The sequence below is a fragment of the Mus musculus genome, chromosome 9, assembly GCF_000001635.26.
Source record: "Mus musculus strain C57BL/6J chromosome 9, GRCm38.p6 C57BL/6J".
Lineage (NCBI taxonomy): Eukaryota > Metazoa > Chordata > Mammalia > Rodentia > Muridae > Mus > Mus musculus.
The window spans coordinates 75,441,015-75,466,539 of record NC_000075.6 but is presented as its reverse complement, the minus strand read 5'-3'; the positions used below and the strand labels follow the sequence as shown (position 1 = coordinate 75,466,539).

The 25,525-nt window shown below is 46.3% G+C and overlaps 1 protein-coding gene and 1 non-coding gene across 3 annotated transcripts; one reads left to right on the top strand and one right to left on the bottom strand.

Annotated features, from left to right (window-relative positions):
* Window positions 1–107: 107 nt before the first annotated feature.
* On the bottom strand, window positions 108–25,525 carry Leo1 (Leo1, Paf1/RNA polymerase II complex component). Of its 2 annotated transcripts, none has more exons than NM_001039522.1 (12): window positions 24,905–25,016; window positions 20,547–21,305; window positions 19,334–19,438; window positions 18,144–18,238; window positions 17,038–17,183; window positions 15,968–16,052; window positions 11,822–11,916; window positions 10,765–10,899; window positions 9,347–9,482; window positions 8,279–8,465; window positions 5,437–5,534; window positions 108–346 (listed from the first exon to the last, which is right to left on the bottom strand). In NM_001039522.1, exons 1-12 carry the CDS (start codon window positions 24,960–24,962, stop codon window positions 242–244), a joined length of 2,004 nt encoding a protein of 667 aa, NP_001034611.1. In that variant the 5' UTR covers window positions 24,963–25,016; the 3' UTR covers window positions 108–241. The 2 variants fall into 2 exon arrangements, with proteins under 2 accessions (NP_001034611.1, XP_017168833.1); XM_017313344.2 differs by having other exon boundaries at window positions 274–342; window positions 24,905–25,525.
* Window positions 458–569, top strand: LOC115487244. Its single transcript, XR_003948435.1, has one exon. It is a non-coding gene; the product is annotated as a U6 spliceosomal RNA (small nuclear RNA).

Here is a 25,525-nt window from a genome sequence, read left to right as displayed (position 1 = left end):
CAAAGAGCAAAGAAATCCACCAAACCTGGACTCTCTAAAATGCCTGCAAAGTCAGCTTGCTTTTTAAATTTTTTTCTGGGAAAAGCAGTTTTCTTAAGCATAGGGACTTGCCTTAAATGTTTTATTACAATCAAAATTTCACAAACAGATCAATTAATCTCAATCAAAATAACTCATGTTTACATTGTATTTATAGACAAGCTGTACAATAAATATATAAAACGCATTCACAGTTTGTAGCTCAGTCATCTTCTTCTTCTTCTTCATCACTGATCACATACTTCTTATGCTTTTTATTCGCTTTGTCATCGTCTTCCGCTTTCCTCTTTCCAGAAGATTCACCTTCCTGAACAGATAAAAACATTTACAGTCTGAAAGTTAGAACATTTCTAGGGAAGTTTATCAAAATAGCTGAGTTGAATGACTCATTACTAAAGTAACTTTAAATATCTTGCAGTTGCTCGTTTCAGCAGCAACAGCACGTGTACTAAAATTGGAATGCTGCAGACAAGATTAGCTTGGTCCCTGGGCAAAGATGACACATAAGTAGTGAAGTGTTCCATATTTCTAAAAAAGAAAAAGAGTGCGAGGCATGGCGGTGCGGGGCATGGCGGGGCATGCCTTTGATTCCAGCACTTGGAAATACAGGAGGCTGGGACAGAGGCAGGAGGATATCTGTGAGGTACAAACAAGCCTGGTCTACAGAGTGAGTTCCAGCCCAGCCAACTCTACAAGTGGTAAAAATAAATAAATAAATGGTGATAAAATAAAAAGATAACTTTGCAGAGTTCAAGCCCAGCATATTATCTTGTACAGGGAAACCACTGTAGACACAAAAAACCACAACAACCTGGGCTATGGGGTCTGCCCTAGAAAAGGTTAGGACCCCCTCAAAGAAGCACGAGCACGCACGCACGCACTCGCACACACACACAGTTTCTTAAATGAAGATTCACTTGTCCTGATGGAACATTTTCTCCATGATCAGGTACTTAATCAACAATCTCTCTTTTCTCAGTATTCCACTTCTGTTCCCTATCTAAAATTTATTTTTTTTAGTAAGTATCAATTTTTAAAATAATTTTTGTTTGGATACATTAAAATCATAAAGGTTTTTGAGAAAATATTTATAGACATCAAAGGCCTATCTACACAGAGAATCTATTAAATTCTATTAAATCTATTAAATTCATTTGCACAATCCTCTAACAGCAACATCATGTAGGAGGTTTTCTAGAGAAGCAGTTTCGACAGGCAGAATTCAGCTTCACATTTAAGTCAACACCCCCTCAACAACTTTGACACTGGCTGACACTTCAGAACTGTCACACACACACACACACACACACACACACACACACACACACACACACACACACACCCCTGAGTTAAAGACATGAGAAGCTGGATTACATAGACCAGAGGCTGGCTGCTGGCAGGATGAGCGCGACCTTGGACTGGGTCCCTAGCAGAACAAGACCAACTTCCATGGACACACAGTCAGGGATGGCTGCAGAATGCTTCAAGATGCAACGCGGCATGCACACTCATTTCCTGATCTCCTTGGCTGAGCCTCTGAAGACAGGCAACACCCTGCACTTACTTCTTGCCTTTCTATCCCAAATGTATTCCTATAGACTGGGCGTGCCACAGCAGGGCTCAACAAAGTTTGGAGGCCTCACAAGAGCTGGCGGCAGTAAAGCAAACTCTGTAAGAATACTGGAAGATGGATCATGCCTCCAGGATGTGACAAGTCGCCTCCTTTCCACTCCTCAGCCTAGAGTAGACCCAGCTCCTTCTCTTGGGCCCCCATCGAGAGAGGCAACACTGACTTCTCTTCCCACTGGAGAATCTTGCACATTACAGCCTGCACATAAACAGGTTGTTTGGTGTCTAGCTCTAAAACTCTTTAATGGTAGACATTAGATCTGAGCGGCTGAAAGAACTGGCATGGTACTTCTAAAAATGTGTAAGGTTTTTCCAAAAGCTCTTAGACAAGGTACAGCATCAGCCCAAGGTCAGGGCCTCCTAAGGAAGTGCCAGGTCCAGCTCATTGTCAGGGTTGAGCAGCTGTGGAAAGCCTGCCAAGACCGACTGATTCCCTAGAAACTACATGCAACATGGGGGCCCCAGAACTACAACGGAGCCGTCAGGATGACCTTACTTCGAGCATGCAGAAAGCTGTCTTACTGAACACAGCTGAAACATGCCCCTGTGCCATACATACTGAAACAATAAAAACAAAACTGAACTAGAGCTTGATAATGCAGCCATGAACACGGGTTCCTACAGACACAGGCAGCTGTGACACAAGGCAGAGCAACGAAGTGGGTTTCAGAAAGGAGAGCAGAAGAGGGAAGAGGGGAGCCAGGCCCTTCCGACAAACCTTTCCCATCTTCACTTTCCAGCCTCCATCTGATCAGTTCAACTCAGTGTCCCCTTTTCTTAGCCCAACCCCCTCCGGGAACAGAGAACAAGGCAATCCCACTCTCTGAATTTCACTGCCTTTGAAGGGAGAAGCAGGGTTTCTACAGGGTTCCCTGTGAGCAAAGGGGAAGGCGCACCCCCCTTTTACACTGCTCTCCATTTAGGCTGGGGAAAGAAAGGCAGTGTCCCTGTCAGTCTCAAGGTCACCATGTCCCCACATCCTACAGTACTGACTACAATACAGTTAGAAGGCACTCAGCAAAAGGACAGACTCAGGGAAGACAGCTGCCTTGCCCCGTGGCATGCAAATGAGAACTGGAAGGATGGGTAGCCCTCACATTCAATGATGCAGCTGATGATAACCTTTTTCCCCCCCACATTTGTTTTTTGAGACAGAATTTCTCTCATTCATAGCAAAGCTGTCCTGGAACTCACTATGTGTAGCCTCTAGAGAGCTAACCTAACTTGCCCTTACCCTCCAAGGCCTGTTCTGGCAAAGCAGTAGTTCCTGATATGGGTGGGTACCATGACGCCTGAACTCTCCCCTACATCTTAGAAGCGCAGCCCGGTTCCTGGTCTTTGAGGGGATTTGTTATGCAAACAGCAGGAAGGTTGCTCTCAGTCCTCACTGTCACCCACCACTGAGCTGCCTCATAGGAGGAGGCAGAGGTGTGTGTCTGTCAGGAAAGGTACAAGAGTGCAGAGATTCTGAGAGTGTGCTGGGGGACCTGGGGGAGGGGCTGCTGTAAGAGAGCTTGAAGGTCACCCAGGCGTGTTTAAGCCACAGGTCTTCGTGTTCTCAGCCCAGCCAGCCACAGGGGAAGCTGTCAGGCATATTGCTTACTAGACATAAACAGTTCCGTGGCACTTGTCAATTCTCACAGCTCTGCTTGCCAAGGATCAAGCAGCTGCTTAGAAGAGAGCCCCTGTTTGCCAACTGTTCATCACACTGTAAACACGCTATTGAGATGCTGCTTCATCTAACTCACACAAATATGGTGCAGAATAACACTAAGAAACTCTGTCGGTAGCAAGCTAGTCCCAAGAACATCACAAAATATAGATGCGGTACTCAACAATAAACTAAGAACATACTTTTGCTTCACATGAGAAAAGAGTTCATAAAATCCCAAAATGAGTAAATCAGCTCTAAAGCAAAACAGGAAACTATCCACTGCTACATACAATATGGCAGACCAGTACTCAGAACAGCCCTCTCACTGAAAACAGCGAGCGAGGATGGCAAGGCAAAGCAAAGCACACCAGAGGCCAAAACATAAGCGGAAGCAAGAAGGCAGAGCAAAGCAGGCTCCTCCTCGGAGACACTGAGCTATGTGATCTCTCCGGGTGGCCAGACAAGGGCCACAAGCCTTCCCTGTAAAAGCAGACTGGGGTAGAAGCCTAGCGCTGGTTCTCTGAGAGAGGGGTTTACAAACTTAAAGTATTTGTGTAGTACACTGGGGCAGGGGGCAGGTCCACTTGTACTGCAGTGTGCATGGAGAGGTCAGAGAACAAGCTGTGGCAGTCAGCCGTTTCCTTCCACTCTGTGGATTTCACAGACCAAACTGGGTTGTCAGGCTTCACAGCCAAATCAAGCACTTTCATTGAGTTATCTAGAGAGACTTCATTCTGGGAACAGTTTCAGGGGCCTTAGCCAGCTGACGTGCAGCGCACCTTGCAGAGACACATACAAATAAGCCAGGCCCGGCAGTGCAAACTTGTAGTGTGAATCTCAGCACTAGCAGGGGTCAAAGTAAATTCAAGGCCTGCCTGAACTACACGGGAATCCAAAAACCAAACCCCAAACCAAATCAAACCGAGGAAATCATCTTCAGAGAAATGAATCTAGGCATCAAAAACTCCTGTGGAGGGGCTGGAGGAGAAGGGTCAGAGGGTAACAGCACTTGCTGGTCTAGCAAAGAACCTAAATTCGGTTCCTAACACCCATGTCAGGAGGCTTACAAACCTGTGACTCCAGCTCAAGGGGACCAGATGTCTTCTTCTGGCCCTTGTGGCCCCCACATACATGTGCTCACTCACATACACAGAGACTCACACATACAGACACAAATAATAATAAGTCTAAAAAAATTCTCATGACTATCAACTCAGTAAACCAATCCAAATTAATCATTAGATCAGAGAATATAAAAAGAAATATGGTACCGTATTTCTTTGAAGGAAGAAATAAATATAGCCAGAAAAATGCCCTGGTCTGTCTTGGGCTTCGAGACCCATAGGCTGAAATGCTAGCCTCTGAGATGAGGAGGGATCTTGGAAGGTGAGGGTTGTATTAACTGTCTCTCCCTAGGATTGAAATATTCTATTCTGCGGGACGCTTCTTAAGCAAGAACAACTCCAAACAACTTCAGGAAGTCCCTGAAACTGACCAGATTCACAATACCCATTCCTAAAAAGTAAGCAATAAAAGCTGAGTCCCTCTCAGAGGAAGTGACTCTGAGATGAGCAGAGCTGCCAAGACTGTGACAAGCTCTAAGACCACACCAGCCACCTGGAAGAAGCAAAACCCAAGCAAGCTGCTGGAAGTTTAGACCGATGGAGGTCTCTGGAAAGGACACTCCAACCTGTTGAGCTGCCTGCAGACCAAGCAGTGTGCTACCCCAGATCCCAGCATCTGTGGGTGGGCCTTGGCAGTGGAGTTGTCGTGGAGTTGTCTTTGAGTCACATCTGGTCCTGGTAGTTAACCCCAGTAGAGCTCACTAGTTCACCAAATTGAGCTTTGGTGGTGTCTGGACATTGGTCTGTCATGAGTTTCCTATCTGGGGTGAGAAGAGTTATGTTTCTCCAGGGAAAGTTTTGTCACACAAGAGTAACCATGAAAGGAGTGGGTACTTACACAAACGTGAGCCCAGAGCCTGGCCTATCCCAGGCAGTTTGTGGACTAGGACCTTTCTGAAGAAGTCTTTTTGTCTATCCTGGAACTCTTGTCACCCCAGGAACCAAGTCCTAAGTACAAGGTAAGCCTCAAATTCAGAACATGTGGCTTACCTCATCACTGTTGAGCTTCTTTGCTTTGAGTAACCTTTGAGCTTTGTCTTCTTCGGAGCCCTCATCACTGTCCGAGGAGTAGATTCTGGCTCGTTCCTCTGAAAACAAGGGATTGCACAGAGTCATTTTTAAAGAATCTATTCATTTTTGAATTTTCCCTCCAATAACACCTTCAGTTCTCTCTGTACATTTCCCACAGAGGAAGAAAATAGTATGTATTTGTCCCATTCTTCTGTGCTGTGCTCATGTGCTATGAACATGTGTGCACATACATGTGGAGGTGTCAGGACTCAGCCTCCGCCACTCTTCTAGCTTATTTAGTGAGGCAGGGTCTTCCTGCAAACCCTAGAGCTCACCAATACAGCTCGTCTTGCCAGCCAGCTTGCTCTGGGAATTTCCTGTCTCTGCCTTCCAAAGCTGAGTTATAGGTGGCCCCAGGTGGCACCACCCAGTATTTACACGGGTTCTGGGGATCTGAACCCCAGTCCTCATGCTTGCATAGCAAGTGTAACTGAGCATCCTCTGTTCCAGTTTTAACTTTCCTTTTGTTTTAAATATGTTAAAATGAACCAGGCCGGGCAGTGGTATCGCACGCCTTTAATCCCAGCACTTGGGAGGCAGAGGCAGGCAGATTTCTGAATTCGAGGCCAGCCTGGTCTACATACAGAGTGAGTTCCAGGACAGCCAGGGTTACACAGAGAAACCCTGTCTTGAAAAATAAAAAAATAAAAATAAAAATAAAAATAACCAAGACTATTCTTTCCTAATAGAATGCCTTCCCAGCTCCCTATATTATTGCTAGGTGAGTACTGTACTATGCTAAGAACCAACGACCATGCCTACCTGGTTTAAATCTCTGATGAACTGCATATTAAATACCCTAATCCTTGAATGCATCTCTAATATTCTGCATGAAAAATGTTACAGTTAAGATTTTTGTGATAGGTCTGGAGAGATGGCTCAGTGGTTAAGAGCATTGACTGCTCTTCTGAGGGTCCCGAGTTCAAATCCCAGCAACCACATGGTAGCTCACGACCATCCATAATGAGATCTGACTGCCCTCTTCTGGTGTGTCTGAAGACAGCTACAGTGTACTTACATTTAATAATAAATAAATAGCAGGGCCGGAGAAAGCAGAGATCCTGAGTTCAATTCCCAGCAACCACATGATGGCTCACAAATATCTGTAAAGCTACAGTGTAGTCATATACATAAAATAAATAAAATTTTTTAAAAAGATTTTTGTGATAAATTAGCATTGGCAATGTAAAGAAAGCCACTGTACTAGGTTCTCAAAATAAGTAGGGAAGGTATAACAGGGCAGCAGAACAAATATAGCCCTGCAAGATAAAGGGAAACTTAGGTGTTGGTAAACCTATCACTCATTTGGGACCAAACATTAGGCCCTGAGTTTTATACCCAGTGACACACATAACGAAAAGCATCGGCAACCCTCATTTCTCATTTTACAGACAAGGCAAATGATATTCAGAAATGAGAAGTCGCTTTCTTGAAACTGACGAGGTAAGAGAAGCAGCTTTAAGAAGGCTCATGCACAATACACCAGTGTCATGCACGACACACCAGAGTCATGCGCCGAGCATACTCCTTCACTCCTCAGCCCGTGCTCCAGGCACCATTAGTAGACTGACTTAGTCCAGACAACGTATGAGAAGTTCACAGGGGTATGGAGCCCTTCTGAAGTCACTGTTAAAATGTGTCGGAATGAGCTGGGCATGGTGATGCATGCCTGTAATCTCACTCAGGGACCTGAGGCAGAGCAAGTTCAGGAATCCAGGCATCTTCTGAGTCTGCTTTTCTTTCTTTCTTCCTTCCTTCCTTCCTTCCTTCCTTCCTTCCTTCCTGCTCCCCCCCCCTCGTCTTCCTTCCTTCTTTTCTTTTGTTTGTTTTGTTTTGGTTTTTTTGAAACAAGGTTTCTCTGTATAGCCTTCGCTGTCCTGGAACTCACTCTGTAGACCAGGCTGGCCTCGAACTCAGAAATCTGCCTGCCTCTGCCTCCCGAGTGCTGGGATTAAAGGCGTGTGCCATCACTGCCGGCCTTTCCTTTCTTTTTTAAATACATTATTGCCTTTATTTAATGTGTGGGTGTTTTTTGTGCATGCATGTCTCTGTACCATTTATGTGCCTAGTGCCTGCAGAGGCCACAAGAGGACATCATATCTTCTGGGACTACAATTACAACCATGAGCCTCATCAATAAGAGGGAAAACATCAGAGCACTGCTCAGAGATCAAGCAGGCTGTCTCAGGTGTGCCTGGGTTCAATGTGTGCTACATAAACACCAAGCACGATGAAATGAACACTGCTAGGAGGGCCCTGCAAAGCTGACGGGCAGAAGCAAGTACCATGTGCTCTCAATAGCTGGATTTCTTTATAACTGTCAACTTAGCTGAGTAAGGAAGTTTATGCCTAGAATACAGCAGCATTTGAGAAGCTGAGGCAGGAGGATTGCTGAAAGTTTGAGGACAGCTGGACTAGAATGAGACCCTTCCTCAAAACAAAAACTGTCAACCTTTCAAACTGAAAACCGGAAGGTCTAGGGGTAAATTTGGATAAGGCCTGATATATACACGTGCCTGCAACCCCAGCACCCAGGACACAGGCAGCAGGGGGCCGTGCAAGGAGGGACTCCAAAGACAAAACAGCTGGAAGGGAGCCACGGGAGGTCCTGCCCTTCCAGGATGGCCTCAAACAACTAACAATGATGGTCTTACTGAGACCTAGCCGGAGACAGTAACACAGACTCTTTAAGCTGTCCAATGGTCAGTGGTCAGCGCATGCGCAAGTGAACACGCATGATGCGGCTTTACACCACACTCACCGCGGATGCCCCCTTTGTAGCGGTTTTTAATGGCAGCCAGGCTGACGGACTCCTCGCCTTCCTCCTCCTCGTCGTAGCGATCAGGCTCCAGGTAGCTGGCGCTCAGCCCCCGCTGGTGCTGTTTCTCTCGCATCCGGCGCTGCTGAGACTCCCTCCTGATGGAGGCCCTCAGGCGTTCTTCTTCTTTCTATAAGAAAGCAATAAGCCCTTCTGCTATGGCTTGAAAGTGACCCCAATTCCACTGGAAGCTAAATCCCAAGCTAGCTAATTCATGGGTTAACTGGTAAATTAATGAAGTGATGAGCTGTTGTGGGACTGACCACTACAGAAGCCAGCCTGCTGTCTTTCACTCTGCACCGCCATGGACAGTTTCTACCATGATGGAACACAGGAAAAAGGCCTTTCATCGCCACTGCTCCCTTGCTCTTGGATGTTCTTAGTCATGAAACCTTTTTTTTTTCATTAATTGTATCTTACTTATTTTGATTGTTGGGAGTAGGTCAGCTTATGAGCGCTGGGTTCATCCTTCCATCGTGTAGGTGCTGGAGATTAAACTTGGGTTGTTAGGCTTAAGGTGGAATAAACTTCATACCGTGCTTCTTTGTCAAGGTCTGAGCAGACATCAGGCTGGCCGAGAACTCACAATCCAAGAATGACTGAGGCTCTAGGTTTAATCCTCAGCACCACAGAACAAAACTCACACAGCTACTCTGTGGGACTCTGCTCTAGATCCGCTACATCCCCTCTTTAGCCTGCCCACTGAGCTCTGACGGGACAAGCTGCTGTAGATGATTTAGTGGTATTGATATGTGAAAACTCTGCTATTTCAGTGACCAGTTTTGTGGAAGTTTCCAGCCCTGCTGGGAGACAACCCAAGAGCTTGCATCTACTTTATCAGCATCCACACATCTTTCCACTTGATAAGAGCTTAGGAAAGTAACCTAGCTCGTGTCATTGGAGGAGGGAAGAGAAGTCCAACAAGAGACGGCGAACAGAAAACAACAGGCGGTTGGGGCAATCTGTTCTTAATGTGCAAAGCTGCTCCAGGGTAAAGCCTAGGCAACTTACCTTAATCATCTCTGTGCGCTGGCACTCAGGGTCACGGCCAGCCATTGGTAAGATTCGAATCTTCTGTGTCTTTGAGCATCTATCTGCAAGTGACAGGGTCATCTTCCTGTGTGTGGCACTGTCTGTAGAGTGAGGCCTGTGGAAAATGAACAGAAACTTCCCACTGTTTCTCATGGATATTTGTGAGCCATCAGACCCACATCACAAAAACACAAAGTCAGCAGCCGCTTCCTATCCACCAAAGAAGAGTTTAGAGGCCAGACCTCTAACCTGAATATTCTCCTTGGAGGACAGAACACTTTCCTTCCTCTAATTCACTGTCAATCCTCTCAACCTGTCAGTTGTGACCTTTAGGGGCCTAATGACACTTTCACAGAAGTTGCACGACCCTTATACAGGGCCATGCATAAAATATCCTGCATATCAGACATTTACATTACGATTCATAACAGTAGCAAAGTTACAGTTATGAATAGTTTTATGGTTGGGGTCACCACACCGTGAGGAACTGGGAAGGTTGAAAGGCACCTTTCGAGCTCAATGAGACAGGAAAAGTGAAAAGGAAAAGTGGGGGCCAGCTTGTCAGGCAGGGGTGGCAATGAGACGGGAAAAGTGAAAAGGAAAAGCGGGGGCCAGCTCGTCAGGCAGGGTGGCGCCCCTTTGAGCCCAGCACCTGGGAGGCAGAGCCCCGCAAATGTCTGAGTTCAAAGCCAACCTGGTCTACAACGTGAGTTCCAGGACAGCCAGGGCTACACGGAGAAACTGTCTGGGAAAGAAAAAGGTGTGGGGTGTGGGGTGAAGACCGTTGTACAGCATGACCCCAAGGCAGCAAACAGGCAGGCCCGAGTAGTGTTGTGCACACCACACCACACAGCTACCCACAATCTCACAAAATCAAAGCTGTCCAAGGTCACGAGCAGAAACAGTTGAAGCAGTACAATTCTGAAGGTCAGAGCTCCCTACAGAGCAGTGTCACCCAGGAAGGGGGTCTGCCTATCCCCAAGGGAGGATGACTACATGTGCCCGCCCAGGGGACACATTCCCACAGAGGCCTGCCCCAACAGCCCCAGTATTCACATCCCCCAGCTCAGCGCCCTTCCTCTGGCACTGGCACACACAAGCCCTAATTATCAGTTTGTCTCTAAGTCAGTTTTCCTGAAAACAAAAGGATACATTTGGCCAGCACAGACAAGCCCTTTAGGATTCTCGGCAGGCAACTAAAATACCAACTTTCTGTTTTACATCACAGCCTCCAAGAACGCAGCCTCAGCTGTCCTTGACTAAAGCCTCTGAGCCTCCAGAACTGAGAACCTCTGAGCCACCGAGCTACAGAGCTCCACTGGGGGCGGGGTGGGGCGGGGTGGGGCCGGGGAGGGGCCAGGCTTCACAAACCAAGCAGCAGGACCAAGAGCGCTTACCTGAAGGTGAGCTTCGTTTTAAAGACGGCCTGCCCCTGCAGCCCAGTACCTTGTCTTATGAAAAGATGGTTGTGGTCGCCCTGCAGTGGGGCTTTGTACACATCAAACACTTCATTCCCTAAATGCAGGGACATGCTGAGGAAAAAAAAGACCTCACATATTAAATCCAAGGCTTTCACTGCACAGCTTTAATTACTGAAAATGTGATTCAATCAGTTTCTCTCTTTACACAGAATGAAGAAACCCTCCATGCTGGGGAAAATGACCTGACAGAAGTCACACCTGCTGGGACTCGGGCCCAGCCCCACTGTGTTCAGGAAAGGATACTTTCCCTCGTGTTGCGAGTAGTATTCAATGGGGTTAAGATTCTAAACCTACATTATGTTTAGTTTATTGTCTCCCATCTGCCCCCCAGCAGAGCTGTAGCCATTTTGTTCCATGCCCACCAGCTATTTCATATTATTACTGTAGTGTGCCTGCCAGTCACTGATGCAGAAAAATAACCTGACACAGAACAGGGTCATGCTGACCACATACCCTGTTAGGTTCTGTATGTTATGAAGTTTGTTGACCTTAAGAAATTCCACAACTATAAGCTTCATGTAGGATCCATCAAGTTAAAGGTCAACATGAACTGTTGTGTCTAAAATGGCTTGAGTCAGGGCAGACCGCCAGGCAGACCTCCCAGCACCTGCGTGTGAGCTCACTGTGGTTTTGCAGTTTTAGCTTTCATATCTGACATTAAAAAGTATGTTCAGGGTTGTAGCCTCAGTGCGCAAATTCTGAGCTACGGCCCTAACTTGTCAGTCTTAGAGCAAGCATGCCTTCAATAAACCATCCCTGTCTGAGACTGCTGTTCATGTGCTTTGTGGGGTGGCTCCTGGACCCCGACCCCAACAAGCTCAAATGACCATCTCTCTCAGGTTTTCTGTGCAGTCACAGGGAGTAACTATTGGGGAGTCTCTAACAAGAGCCAGCCTCCTGAGTAAGGTCCAAGCCCAGAACCTTCTCTCCTCCTCCTGCTCTGGGTACTCAATGCCAGGCATTTCTTACTCACCTTCCATCTGACCACTTGACGATCCGCGCATTGCTTTCTTTAATTTCATTTCCTTCTTCATCTCTGCGTATCCTCCATCTTATAGTGTTTTCTACCTGTTTTAAAATACGGAACCTTAGAAAGCAAGCCTGTGGGATTCCCCTGGAGAGACGCAGCCAGCGAATAAGTGTGTGTGGTGACAGAGCAGACAACAGTGAGGCCCTCTGGGGTCAACGACAGGAGAGACAGGGTTGAAATGAACTTTGGTGCTGTGAGTCTTACGATCGTACCTTACAGCCAGAGCATTTGAACAGACACAAAGCCTGCACTGCACACGCCTGGGAAATCACAAACACAAAAAAAGCTCTGAGGCACAGGGGACAAAGCCTGAGCCCTGAAGAGGTTGAAATAAGACACATCTGGAGAGGACTCCATCTCACAGATCTAAAAACCATTGAAAGTGAGACCAAGACCCTCTGCCTTCTGGCCCCCTCGCCACACATGCAGGGGCTCATCACCTGCAGGATGGGGAAGTGCCAGATTTAGAAAATGAGTCACCAGTACAGAAATTAAAGACTTAATGGGCCTTCCAGGAGAACACAGCACATCAAATGCGTGGGTTTTGTCACACTACATCCTGGAAACACTAAAACAGCAGCAGAAGGGGGAAATACACTGGCTCACTACAAGGATTAAAAGAATGAGAACACCCCAGGTGTGGTGGTGCAGGCTTTGCTTCCAGGGCATGGGACGCTGAGGAAGGAGGACAGCAGGTCAGAGTCCAGCCTGCCAGCCTGGGCTAAAAGGGCAGGGTTGGAATGAAGATGGGGATGGCAAGAAGGAGAAGCAACCACGCTGGTCCACGCAATCCCCCCTGCCCCTCCCATCTGCCTCAGCTCCACAGCTTTCTGTACAGCCACTCTCGAAAACTCCCGCTTTCCCATGTACCAATTCCTCACTAAACAAGTGACTACTGAGCCAGCTAAGCAAAGACTTGATAGCATTAGACGGGAGAGCATTTCTGAGATAACGCCATAACTATCTACTGAAGGCTGGGTGAGAAATATTGAAACAAGAGTAGTCAAGCTGATAGGCACATAATTAAAACATTCCTCCTGTGTTTATGTGGACTTGGAATTTTAGTAAGAATTAAAATGAAGCTGGTGAGATGGTTTACCAGGTAAAGGTGCACACCATGCCACTAAGCCTAACAAACCGAGTTCAATCTCAAAGCCTTGCTGGAAAGCACCAACTCCTAAAAGTTGTCCTCTGACCTCCCATCTACACAGTGGACTGTGAACGCTCACACCACACAAACATAAATATATGTAATTTTTTTTTAATTTAAGGAATTGGGTCTGTGGGAACACCCTAGGCCTGGAATGCCACATTGAGAGGCCACTGCAGAGGGTATAGGCTCACTCCCAAGTCCCAAGATCACCCACTATCTCCTTGGTTCACCCATCAGGGTTGTAAGAAAATGTCAGACAAACCAGACATGGGGGAAATTGCCAGCTTCAATGAGACCAAGCTTTAAAAAAAAAGAAAAAAGAAAAGAAAAGAAAAGAAAAGAAAAGAAAAGAAAAAAGAATCCTGAGACACAGGAAAACAGCCTGCAGCAAAACCAAACAAAAATAAATAAAGAAATTAGAATGAAAAATGTGTCACTAGCTCTGTTTCCCCTCTATGAACAATACATTAGAGTAACAGTTGGTTTTGTCAGCTTGGCTCAGAGACAAATCTGGGAGGAGGGAATCTTAGCTGAGAAAATGCCTCCACAAGCCTGGCCTGTGGTAAGGACTGTGGTGTATTATCTCGATTAATGATCAATGTGGGAGAGCCCAGATCAACCTGGGCAATACCATCCCTGGGGCAGGTGATTGATCCTCAGTTGTGTAAGAAAGCATGCTGAACAAGCCACGAGGAGAAAGCCTGTAAGCACCACTCCTCTATGGCTTCGGCTTCAGTTCCTACTTCCAGGTTCCTGCCCTCATTTCCTTTCAGTGATGGATTGTGATATGAAAGACTAAGATGAAATAAACCCTTTCTTTCCCAACTTGCTTTTGGGCATGGTGTTTTATTATAGCAATAGAAACCCTAACTAAGACAGTTAGCTACATATAATATACAAACACATATATAGGCATTGTCTTAGTTGCTTTTGTATTGCTGTGATAAAACACCATGACCAAGACAAATTATGAAAGAATTTATTTGGGGCTCACAGATTCAAAGAACTAAGTGCCCATGCCCATCATGGCAGGCAACAGGCAGGCAGTAATGGCATTGGAGCAATAGCTGAGAGCTCGTATCCTGGACAAACAAGCACAAGGCAGAGTGTTTATCGCGAATAGTGTGGGATTTTGAAATCTCAAAGCCCACTTCCAGCAACATAGCTCCTCCAACAAGACCACACCTCCTAATCCTTTCCAAACAGTTCCACCAACTACGGACAAAATATTTAACTAGAAGAGCTTTTGGGGACCATTCTCTTTCAAACCAGCACAGGTATCAGTGACTGAGAAGACATTTTGAAAGTTGCCTTTGAGAACACACTATGAGGTCTCATTCTACAGAAATGAAGCACATGGAAATACTTCTAAAGACACAAAATCTCACAGAGCCACACAGCTCAGCCCTGGTTCATCAATGAACTAACTATGCCACCAGTTAACTAAGACTGTTCACCTTGTCTCAACCATCACTCGAGAAACACAGCATCCAGGGATACTCTGAATTACAGCCCGAGAGTCTGAAGGAGAGCTCGCTATATTAAACTCTGACACTTTGCACTTGGAAGCACTTGAGGTTTTGCAGCAAAACAGTGATGTCTAAACTGTGATTCTACACTGGAACATATGGTGGCTATACTGCTATTTACTGCTGCACCATAAGAGAAAACAGAAAAATGCCAAAATGATTAAGTTAAAAGGAGCAAAGAACTACCACATTAATTTATATAAATGATGGAAAGAATGAAAAACAGAACAATTACGTCAGAGGCATTGAAATGACCACGAAAAATTAATAGCGCTAACTCTAAATCAATACACACACGTTCTAAGCAAATAATATTGATAGATGATTGATAGCAGTGCAGAGACAGTCCAAACCATCCATCATTCTAAACCTACTCACTGGATGATCTTGAACAAATTACTGGCATTTTCCATCCCCGTTCTCACCTGCTCCACATCTCCACAGTGGTCATGTAACAGCTCTAGACACCTGTGCCCTTAGACAGGAACCATCTTTACCACTACCAATGTTAACCACCAATGTTACCTAGGCACTTATGAAGCTGTTGTGTGAAGAATACAGTACTACAGAAAATGAAGAAGCTCAACCTCAGGCAGATAACTCATGCCTGTAATCCCAGCACTCAGGAGGTGCAGGAGGGAAGATCATGTGATTAAGGCCATAGTGAGTCCCTGCCTTAAGTTAAAAAACAAAAAACAAAACAAAAACAAAAACAAAACCAAGTATAAGGGCCTAGGTTCAATCCCAGCCGGCATGTAAGTAACCAAAGATACACCTCCATACACACAAAGGCTCAGAGTTCAGTCCCCAGCTCCAAAAGGATTCTGAGAAGACAGCTCACTCAGTTGAAGAACAAGAAACACAAAAGAGGGCTGGTGAGATGGCTCAGTGAGTAAGAGCACCCGACTGCTCTTCCGAAGGTCCGAAGTTCAAATCCCAGCAACCACATGGTGGCTCACAACCACCCGTAATGAGATCTGATGCCCTCTTCTGGTGCATCTGAAGACAGCTACAGTGTACTTACATATAATAAATAAATAAATAAATAAATAAATAAATAAATAAATAAATAAATCTTTAAAAAAAAAAAAAAAAAAAAAAAAGAAACACAAAAGAACATCTTCAAAGCTCAAGTCTCGGGTACCTGGTGTCTACCAGATTGACTCTATAAAAAGCAAAGCAAGGGGCTGGTGAGATGGCTCAGCGGTTAAGAGCACCGACTGCTCTTCCAAAGGTCCTGAGTTCAAATCCCAGCAACCACATGGTGGCTCCCAACCATCCATAATGAAATCTGATGCCCTCTTCTGGAGTGTCTTAAGACAGCTATAGTGTAGTTACATATAATAAAAAAATAAATAAATAAATATTAAAAAAAAAAAAAAAAGCAAAGCAAAGTCTGCATGGTACCTTCAATTTTAACCTGGTTCTCCCCTCTTCATCCAGCATCTCCTCATCTTCAAATTCATCTTCATAATACTGAGGATCAAAAGGCCTACAAAGTGTATTTTTAAAAAGCTATTAACATTTCATAAACGATACTGCCATAATATAGTTATAAACCACATATCAAATATATTTTGAAGCTCAACTTGAAAGAAGTATTCAAAATATACTAAAATTTAAAATTCTGATGCTGTTATATATTACTTGAAATAAAGTACAAACAGGGCTAAACATTCCAAATAGCTGGGTATGGTGGCATATGCTTTTAATGCCAGTACTTGGGTGAGTTTCAAGTTAGTCTGGTCTCTGACTGAGTTCTAGTCCAGCCAGGGTTATATAATGAGACAATGTCTAAAAGAAAAAAAACAATTTTTTCTCAATTTTTCATATTACATAAGTCTTCCAAAGAAAAAAGCATCTATGGTGCAGCTTCCTACATCATTTTCCCTGTGGGGGAACTGTGTAAATGACCTCAGTGAGGATTAACTTGGGAATCTCCATCAGCATGGCTTCACTACAGTGTGACAAGAGCTGCACCCGTGGCCAGCAGACCTCAAGGCTTCCCACAGCAGTGCTGTTGGGCTGGAGGAGTTACTATGTGTCTACTCATCCCCAAGAGAGTATCAAACCCCTAACCACAGGCAGGAGATCTCCCTGATGCTTTCCTGTTGTGGGATGCCTGACTGACTTTTTCAGACACATTTCTCTACTAGTCGACTGAATGAAAGTAAGCAAAACATGTTCATGTATACTCATATTTCTTTTCTTTTTTTTTTTTTTACTTTTGTTTTGTTTTTTTTAAGACAGGATTTCTCTGTGTTACATACAGTCTTGGCTGTCCTGGAACTCACTCTGTAGATCAGGCTGGCCTCAAACTCAGAGATCTACATGCTTCTACCTCTCAAGCGCTAGGATCAAAGCCATGCACCATCATGACCAGCGAACACCCACGTACTTCTAGCCATGCACCACCATGACCAGCTAACACCCTCGTACTTCTAGCCAACACCCAGAAGACATCCTAATGTCCTTACCTGGGCTCTACACTGAGGAAGTTGGGCAGTTTAACAAAATATAAGTCATTGCCCAAGTCCGTGTTTACTTTGGGGATCTCCACTTCTATTCTGGTCTCAGGTATGGGCTCTTCCTCCTGCTGATCCTGGGGCAAGCCATTTTCATCCTAAGTGCAAGAAAATGGAAAGTTAGAGCTGCGGGGACCAGGTGACGTCCAGTTCAAGTTCCACATTTCATTACGTAAGGGAACAAGAAACACTGTCTGGTTTTTATTTTGTTCTGTTTCATTTGAAACAGGGGCTCACTCTGTCGTCCAGGGTGGCCTAGAACTCACTACCTAGTCCACGCTGGCTTCAAATTCACAGAAACTCTCCTGCCTCCACTTTCCCAGTACTGGGCTTATGAGTCCAGCAAGAATCATATTTAGATACTATTCATCAATCTCCAAGCATCTCAGGAGAAGCAAGCAGAGTCTCGCTGCCTTGGGGCAGAGCTTCTATGATCAGTTGTCTCCCCAGCCTGTCCCTGACAAATGTTCAATCAGCTGGCTCCTATGTAGCCACTCTAATGGCATCAGAGAAGGTTACTCACACATGGTGAATCTGAGGCCAGCCTGGGATACATAGCAAGACCCTGCTTCCAAAACTAAACTTAAAAAATAAAAAGGAATGAAGAAAAAATTACTAACAAAGCACACATTTACTTGCATGAGTAAGAAAAACAATTAGGTGAAAGGCTCTCAAATCCTGGGTGTTCATGGTCTTGCCCCGTGAGGCTGGGCACCTCATGGTAGCTGCACTCACTTTTCCTCCTTGGAACCAAATGCTTCCTACAGAATTAAGAAAGTCATCTACTGCCGGGCATGGTGGCTTTAATCCCAGCACTCAGGAGGCAGAGGCAGGCGGATTTCTGAGTTCGAGGCCAGCCTGGTCTACAAAGTGAGTTCCAGGACAGCCAGGGCTACACAGAGAAACCCTGTCTCAAAAAAACAAAAAAACAAAAAAAGAAAGTCATCTACTCATTATAGTTCCATACTATAATTTAGATAACGACTTCCTCTTCTTAAGAGAGAAAGAGGTCCTTCCCCTCACTTGAATATGGGCTAACTCATGCTACTTTCACTTACCACAGGCTGTCCTGGAGTTGGGGGCTTATCTTCTCCATCACTCCCTGAAGATATGTCATCTGCACCTCCGAACAGATCCATGGTTCCATTATTATCTTCAGTGCAGAGGGAAAAACACAGAGTGTTAACATCTGGTCTTCATTTGAACATCCCTAAGATTTCTGGGCCAGCTCCAAGAAATGGCATAAATCCAGATCTTGAGCTTGGGTAGGGAGGCAAAGGGCACTGTGGCATGTGCGTGGACAGACAGGCACTGTGGCATGTGCGTGGAGAGAGAAAGTCACTGTGGCACACACATGGAAAGATGTGTGTGGAGAGGTTTGCACACTGCACAGGAAGCTCTTTTTCCCCCTCCATCTCTGCATCCTTCTTCCAGTTTCCCCTTCTAGCGAGGTCTCATTCTCACAAGCAGAGTCACTGAGGCACCCATCAAGACAATAATGTGCGTAAGCCAGCAAAGCAAGGTGAGGCACGACAGCAAGGAAACAGGAGACAGAAGAGTTTTTTCAGAGCCAGCTGTCTAAACAAGCCAGAATTATTGGTAGTCACATGGTCTAGAATAAACCTATGAGACTGAGTTAGAGAGACGTGGCAAAAGACATGCCACTGGACAGCAAAGCAAAGGTGACCAGAGTACTGGACGCTCATTATGCGACTTCCTGTTTAGGAGGTGAGCACAGCCATGTCCTTCCCATAGTCCCCTTAGCTCATGTCACCAGCCAGCCACTGTACACGTATGTGGTTCACTTGTCTCAGAGTAGGCACACCCTCACCACCAGATGGCAAGGTATAGGACATGACTTAGAACGGCAGCCATGTACAGCAGAGCCTCAGGAAACATCAGTCAACAACGGACACAGCCTACCTAATTCTCACCGCTCTGTAAGAGGGTCTGCATCACCCCATTTTACACCTTAGAAAACTCTGGGGAGCTGGAGCACTGGGTTATAAGAGGGTTATCTTTAATCAGGCTGCAGCACTGTCACTTACAAACCGTTCAGAGGCTCAGATAAATTCACTGCAACAAACTGTAACAACGAAGCGGGTTCCTAACAGCATGAGCTGCAGAGTACACTGAGCACACACACACAGTCTTCTGTGAGTCCTGCAGTCTCAAGGTCTGCCAGGGCACGACAGTTACAAGCACAGAGAGCTATGAAGCAGACCTGCATACAAGGTAAACGGGCTACCTTTGGGCACCTCGGTGTCGCTGTCTGCTTCGGAATCCGATGGAATCGCGTTCTTGCGCTTCAGTCGTAAAACTTCATCTTCACTGTCACTGCCTCTTGCAGATTCTAAAAGAGCAGAGTTAGAAGGTGTACACAATCGCATCCGAGCTTCCTAGGGAAACTGTGCAGCCACGGATAGAAAAGGACAATGAGGGCTGGTGAGATGGCTCAGTGGGTAAGAGCACCCGACTGCTCTTACGAAGGTCCGAAGTTCAAATCCCAGCAACCACATGGTGGCTCACAACCATCCGTAACGAGATCTGACGCCCTCTTGTGGAGTGTCTGAAGACAGCTACAGTGTACTTACATATAATAAATAAGTAAATCTTTAAAAAAAAAAAAAAAAAAAAAAAAAAAAAAGAAAAGGACAATGATACATCGAACAGGCTGGATCCGGCTACCACACATTATGCTACTCCAAGAAAACCTAACCTGGCAAAGTCAGTGCCTGTCATCCTAGACCTAATGAGGCCGAGGCCCAAGGAGGCAAGAGCATAGTGGTAGAACAGGTCAGTATGCGATGAGGTTAGGCCAGGGTCATGGCTGTAAAATAGGTCTCATAACACGCTGTCCTGTGTCAAGTTAGTGGTAGCCGCGTAAGTCTATAAACGTGTCAACACAAATTAAACTGCACACAAACAAGAGTAGAGGTAAATATGAAGGAAGAGAAGAGAAAACAAAAATGAAAAACAGGGTAATAAAGATGGGAATAAAAAGGAATAGAGAGATGGCTCAGTGGTTAAAAGCACTGGCTGCTTTTCCAGAGGACCTGGGTTCAATTCCCAGCAATGAGATGGTGGCTCACAACTGGCTGCAACTCCTGTTCCAGGGGACCCAACACTCGGTTCTGGCCTACGTGGGCACTGCATGCACAGACATACATGAAGGGAAAATACCCATCTGCACATGAAAAGCAAAACCCTTTAAAAAGACACAAAATGGGCTGGTGAGATGGCTCAGTGGGTAAGAGCACCCGACTGCTCTTCCGAAGGTCCAGAGTTCAAATCCCAGCAACCACATGGTGGCTCACAACCATCCGCAACAAGATCTGACTCCCTCTTCTGGAGTGTCTGAAGACAGCTACAGTGTATTTACATATAATAATAAATAAATCTTAAAAAAAAAAAAAGACACAAGATGCACCCAGCCAACTGTCCGCCCATGAACGTTTTACCTGACTTCTGGTCTTGCTCCTCCTCACCGTCTGAACGCCTTCCATCTTCATCTGAGACTTGTGGCCTTTCATCGTCTGAGTTCTGCATTTTCTCCTCATCGGACACCTGCGGCTGGTCCTCATCGTCCGAATTCTGCTTCTCCTCGTCATTATCAGAAGCTACTGGATGCTCATCGTCAGAATTCCCCTTCTCCTCCTCAGACAGCTGCTGTCTGTCATCATCAGAAATCTGGGCCCGGTCCTCGTCATCTGTGTTCTGCATTTTCTCCTCGTCGTCGTCAGAGTTCTGCAGCTTATCCTCATCGGACCCTTGCTCCCGATCCTCGTCGTCAGAGTTCTGCAGCTTCTCGTCATCTGACTGGTCACTTTTATCCTCTCCATCCCATTTCTCATCATCTGACTGGGCTTTTTCAGACCCTTCTGCCTCTGAGTGACGGCTCCCTTCGTCCGACCTGTGGCCCTCATCGTCGTCATCGTTGTGGGCTTCAGAGCCACTGTGCTGGTCCTCGTCAGAGGGCTCATTATCCTCGTGGTCAGAGCGCTCGGAAGCCTCCGACCTATTGTCTGACCGTTCAGAGTGATTGTCACTGCCACTGTGATGAGAGGCCCCCTCCTCCTCACTGTCGTCCCCGAACAGTTCCTTGTTACTGGGCTGTCCGGAGTCACCTCTGTCATCCTGATCACTTTCGCTGCCAGAGGCGTTGCTGCCAGAAGCGCCGTTGTCCTGGTCAGAGTCCGAGTCGGACTCAGACTCGGAATCTGTGGGATCGTGTAAACACAAAGGAATATCAGCAGAGCGAGGAGCTCTAGAAGTCCGTCTCAATTTGCTAAAAGACAAACAGAAACTGGCAAGGCTGCTGAAGCCAACGCTCTCACTGTTCCAGAGACAAAGAAGGTTCAAGGACCAGAAGGTTCAGTTAGGACAACTTAGCAGACTTGCAGTAAGCAGGCACACTAGCTCAACCTCAGCAACCCAGGTAGCGGAAGCAAAAGGATCAGTTCATTCAAATAGGAGGCCACCCTGGGCTACACAGTAACTCCCAGGCCATCTTAGGCTACAGAGTGAGACCCTGTTTCAAAAAGCTGAACTAACTAAATAAACAAAGTAGAACTCTTCATGTTTTACCTCAGACCCCACCACTGCCTAGTTCTTAGACATGAAATAAAACAGTAAGCAGCCCTACATTCTGGTACAGGGAGCACTGCTTGGTTCAGAGTGACATCCCCGCCACTGTGATGAGAGCCCCCCCATCTCCTCCTCACTGCTGTCAACAGTTCTTTGTTACTGGGCGGTCCTGAATCACCTCTTTCATCTTGATCACTTTCTTGACCAGCAGGTAGTGGTCCCTGTACCCGAAATGCAGCAGGAAGAGAAAAGCAAACAGAGCAGAAGTATAGAAAAACAATTGTACACAGTCCCATCAGAGCACCACATATGCATTATGGAGTGAAGAATGTAGTGTTTTGGTTTGTTTACAAACCCCAGTTATGTCATATGAGTATGTTTTTGTTTAATCCCAGGTGTGGACTATGGGGCTGCTTCAGTTTGCCTGCAGCCATTAACCATGATTGTCTCCTGCTCTAGGAGGGGTGTGATTTTTGCCAGATAGTTTAACTCTGGGGACTCTGGGGAGGGTATAGACACAGAGCCCCGAGAGAGCAGAGGGCACTCTGGGAAAGCTGCTGCTCCTGATTGCTGCTGCGGTTTGTAAAGTAATCATGAACAAAGTGAGCAAAGAGATGAAAAGAAGAAGTTGTAGATATCCTGATGACAGAGACCGGATGGATCCAAGGACCAGTATGACCTTAATCAGTACAAAGTCGCCTACAGAGGTCTGCACCCCCTTTTCCCTCTTTCTCACCTTCTTTCTCTCCTACCTAATGCTGGGGGGGGGGGGAAGGGCGTGGAAAGGGACCAAAGTGGAGAAGGGTTGGAAGGGAGGTAGAGGTATAAGAACACAATCAAATAGTAATACAAATATGCCAACAGAAGAAGGTAATAGCTAAAGAAATAATGACCCAAATAGAACGAATCTAACATCCGAGAAGTTTAATTAATGCCACATTGAAAAACCTTAAGGAATCCACAGCTAAACATATCAAGTTGTCAAAAAAACAAAAACAAACCCTTGAGCCGGGTGTGGTGGTGCACACCTTTAATCCCAGAGGGAGACAGAGGCAGACAGTCTGAGTTCAAAGCAAGTTCCAGGACAGCTAGGGCTACATAGAGAAACCCTGTTTTGAAAAAACAAAAACAAAAAGAAAGTAAGAAAGCCCAAAGTAGATAATCAATAAAACCAGTAGTTTAAAACCAGTAGTTGGATTTTTTTTTCCTCCATTAAATAAGTTCTTGTAGTCTCAGTTGGCCTGCCTGCAACTGGTTATGTAGACCAAGCCTCAAACTTGTGCCAATCCTTCTGCCTATTGTCTTTTGAGTTTTAGGATTACAGAGATGTACCATCATGCCTGGCTAACAGTTCATTCTTTAAAAACATTAACAAAATTAAACCATTAGGCAGACTGTACAAGAAAAAAAAAAGCAAGACTCAAATTACTAAAGTCAAGAATGCAAGTGGGGATGACATTATAGACCTTACAGAGTCGATGATTATAAACCATAAACAATGCTAGAAACCTAGACATACTCCTTCTGAGGTCAAGAACAATATCTACTTCTGCAAGTCCCATTCGACATCATAAAGAGAGTACCAGCCATAGCAAGGTAAATAAATAGGCAAGAGAAAGAAACAGTACAACTATCTCTAATCACCATGGCATGGTTTCACATGTAGAAAACCCTAAAGGAGCCACAAAAACAATGACAGAAAACATATCAGCATCAGGATAGCATCAAGTCACAAGATCAACGTATAGCAGAAATAGAAAATAGGACGTAGTAGTACTAGCTGGAAGTGGAGGTACACATCTAACTAAGACCAGCACTCACTGAGGAAGTGGAATCGGGAGTATAAAGCCAACAAAGGCAACATACACAGCAGATCCAGTAGAAGAAAGAGGGGGAAAGAAAGGGAAGGAGGCACGCAGGCAGGTAAGCAGACAATCAGGCAGACCTACCAAGTTCTACCCTGTCACATCCGTAGCAACTTCAAGACTAAGAGCAGTTGTCAAAGACAGGACACCAGACCCTGAAAGTCAGTCTTGGAGAGTCCACTAACTCAATGGTAAAATGGAAGAAAACTGCCATGACCTTAAAAGAAGTTTTTAAAAGGGAAGAAAGGGGAGGGGAAGAAAGCGTAGAACTGCAATCATCTGTACACTCCACTTCCCTAAGCTATGGGTGGCTATGAGAAAGCACTACAGGTACATCTTACTAAACGACGCTTTCACCAGTGGATGCAAAAAAGCACTAAGCGTTAAGCACTAAGCTGGGGAGCGGGAACCTGTCTTCTCATGATTACATTCCCAACCCCTAGCAAGGTGGCCAGGAGATGATAGGGATCCTTGTTTACTGAATGAATGAAACGCTTCATGGAAAACATGGGAAGGTGTACACAGAATTGTGCCTCGAAGACACAGAGAATAAACTATGAGCAAAGCCGGGCACAGGAAGAGTTTAGTTCTCTGTACTTTTACTTAGTGCTCCCTCCACAACTGGAGTAATTACATACAAACTGGAGTTGGTGACGAATGGGGGGAGGGGCAAGGAAAATGACATGTATAGAAGTTAATTTGGGCCTGGGGGGGCTGCAAGAATTCTGAAGTTCATCTCGGATCTTTCCTCATTCTTCTATTCACATCTCAAATTCAGATATTCGTAGACCTGTGCCAGAAATGCCCCCCATGAACCATCATTCATTCATTCATCACCAAATCCTGTCACTCCTCTCCAAACACTCCACAAGTTTCCCCATTCTTACATCACAGACAAGGAAACTGGCTTTCCGCACAGGCTCTCCAAGGGCACCCATCGCCAGTGCGTAGTCCTTCTGTAGAACTCCAACCTGATCCCTCCCAGACCCTTCAGGGGCATCTACACTCTCCCATCAACTCGCCCTTTCACACGGGGCGTTACCGCGCCCGATGGGCAGTTGAACATGTCTCCACTCATTCACTGCCAGCCACCCTTTCAATTGGCCATGTATGCACGGAGGGGCGCAGGCCACACGTCCTCCCTTCTGCTCCCCCAGGAGTCCAGGCCGGTCCCTGATCCTCCAGGCACTGACTCCGCGGCGGTCTCCCCGGGAGAGGCGGGCACCGCCGGGCATGCAGGGGGCGCTGGGCAAGAGCTTGGGGACTTCGCGTTGCCCGGCGCCGCGCCTCCGGCCGAAAAGCAACCCGACGCCCCATGTGCCCATCCGCGGAGCTCGCCCGCCCGCCCGCCCGCCCGTCCGCCGCACCTTTGCGCTCGGCCTCGCTCTCAGCTTCGCTCCCGAAGAGGTCCTCCATGTCCGCCATAGCAGCTTGGTCCGCGGCCTTGGCTTGCTCGGCTCGAGCCTGCTTTACGGCCAGACCCGTCCAAACACGACGTGTCGTAAAGAGCCGCACAAAGACCTACTTTACTTTTGTGACCTAGTTTTCTCCAGCACTCGGCTGGCTCCGCCCCCACCCCCTCCACCCCCGCCCCGGTGTCTGCGCTCGCCCGCTACTCCGTTAGCCCGCTCGCACGCTGTGCGGAGCTTGGGATGCGGGTCAGACTTGTTTACGACCTGTCAGCTGCGGCCAGGTTTCTTAAAAATAGTTGAGGGTGGGTGTGGTCGCTCTGCTCTGGGGAGGCAGATCTCTGTGAATACCAGGCCAGGTTCGTCTACAAAGCGAGTTCCAGCCAGCCAGCCAGCATATGTCTACATACGTAGATCCTGTGGCAGAAGAATAAGAAATAAGTCATTGAGAGCTCTAGCCTGGAGTAGTTAGTGGTGCACGCCTGTAATCCAGCACTCTAGAAGCAAAGGGTCAGAAACCCAAATTCATCATCAACTGCATAGCAACTTCAAGAGCAGCGTGGGATCCTTGAGAACCCC

Excerpts from the sequence above, each read along its gene's own strand:
- Leo1 (NM_001039522.1), bottom strand. The coding sequence starts at position 24,962 with ATGGCGGACATGGAGGACCTCTTCGGGAGCGAAGCTGAGAGCGAGGCC. Across the intron at positions 18,239-19,333 it reads CGACACCGAGGTGCCCAAAG|ATAATAATGGAACCATGGAT; the intron begins GTAGCCCGTTTA and ends TCTGCACTGAAG. Across the intron at positions 9,483-10,764 it reads AAAACGAAGCTCACCTTCAG|GCCTCACTCTACAGACAGTG; the intron begins GTAAGCGCTCTT and ends CATTTTCCACAG.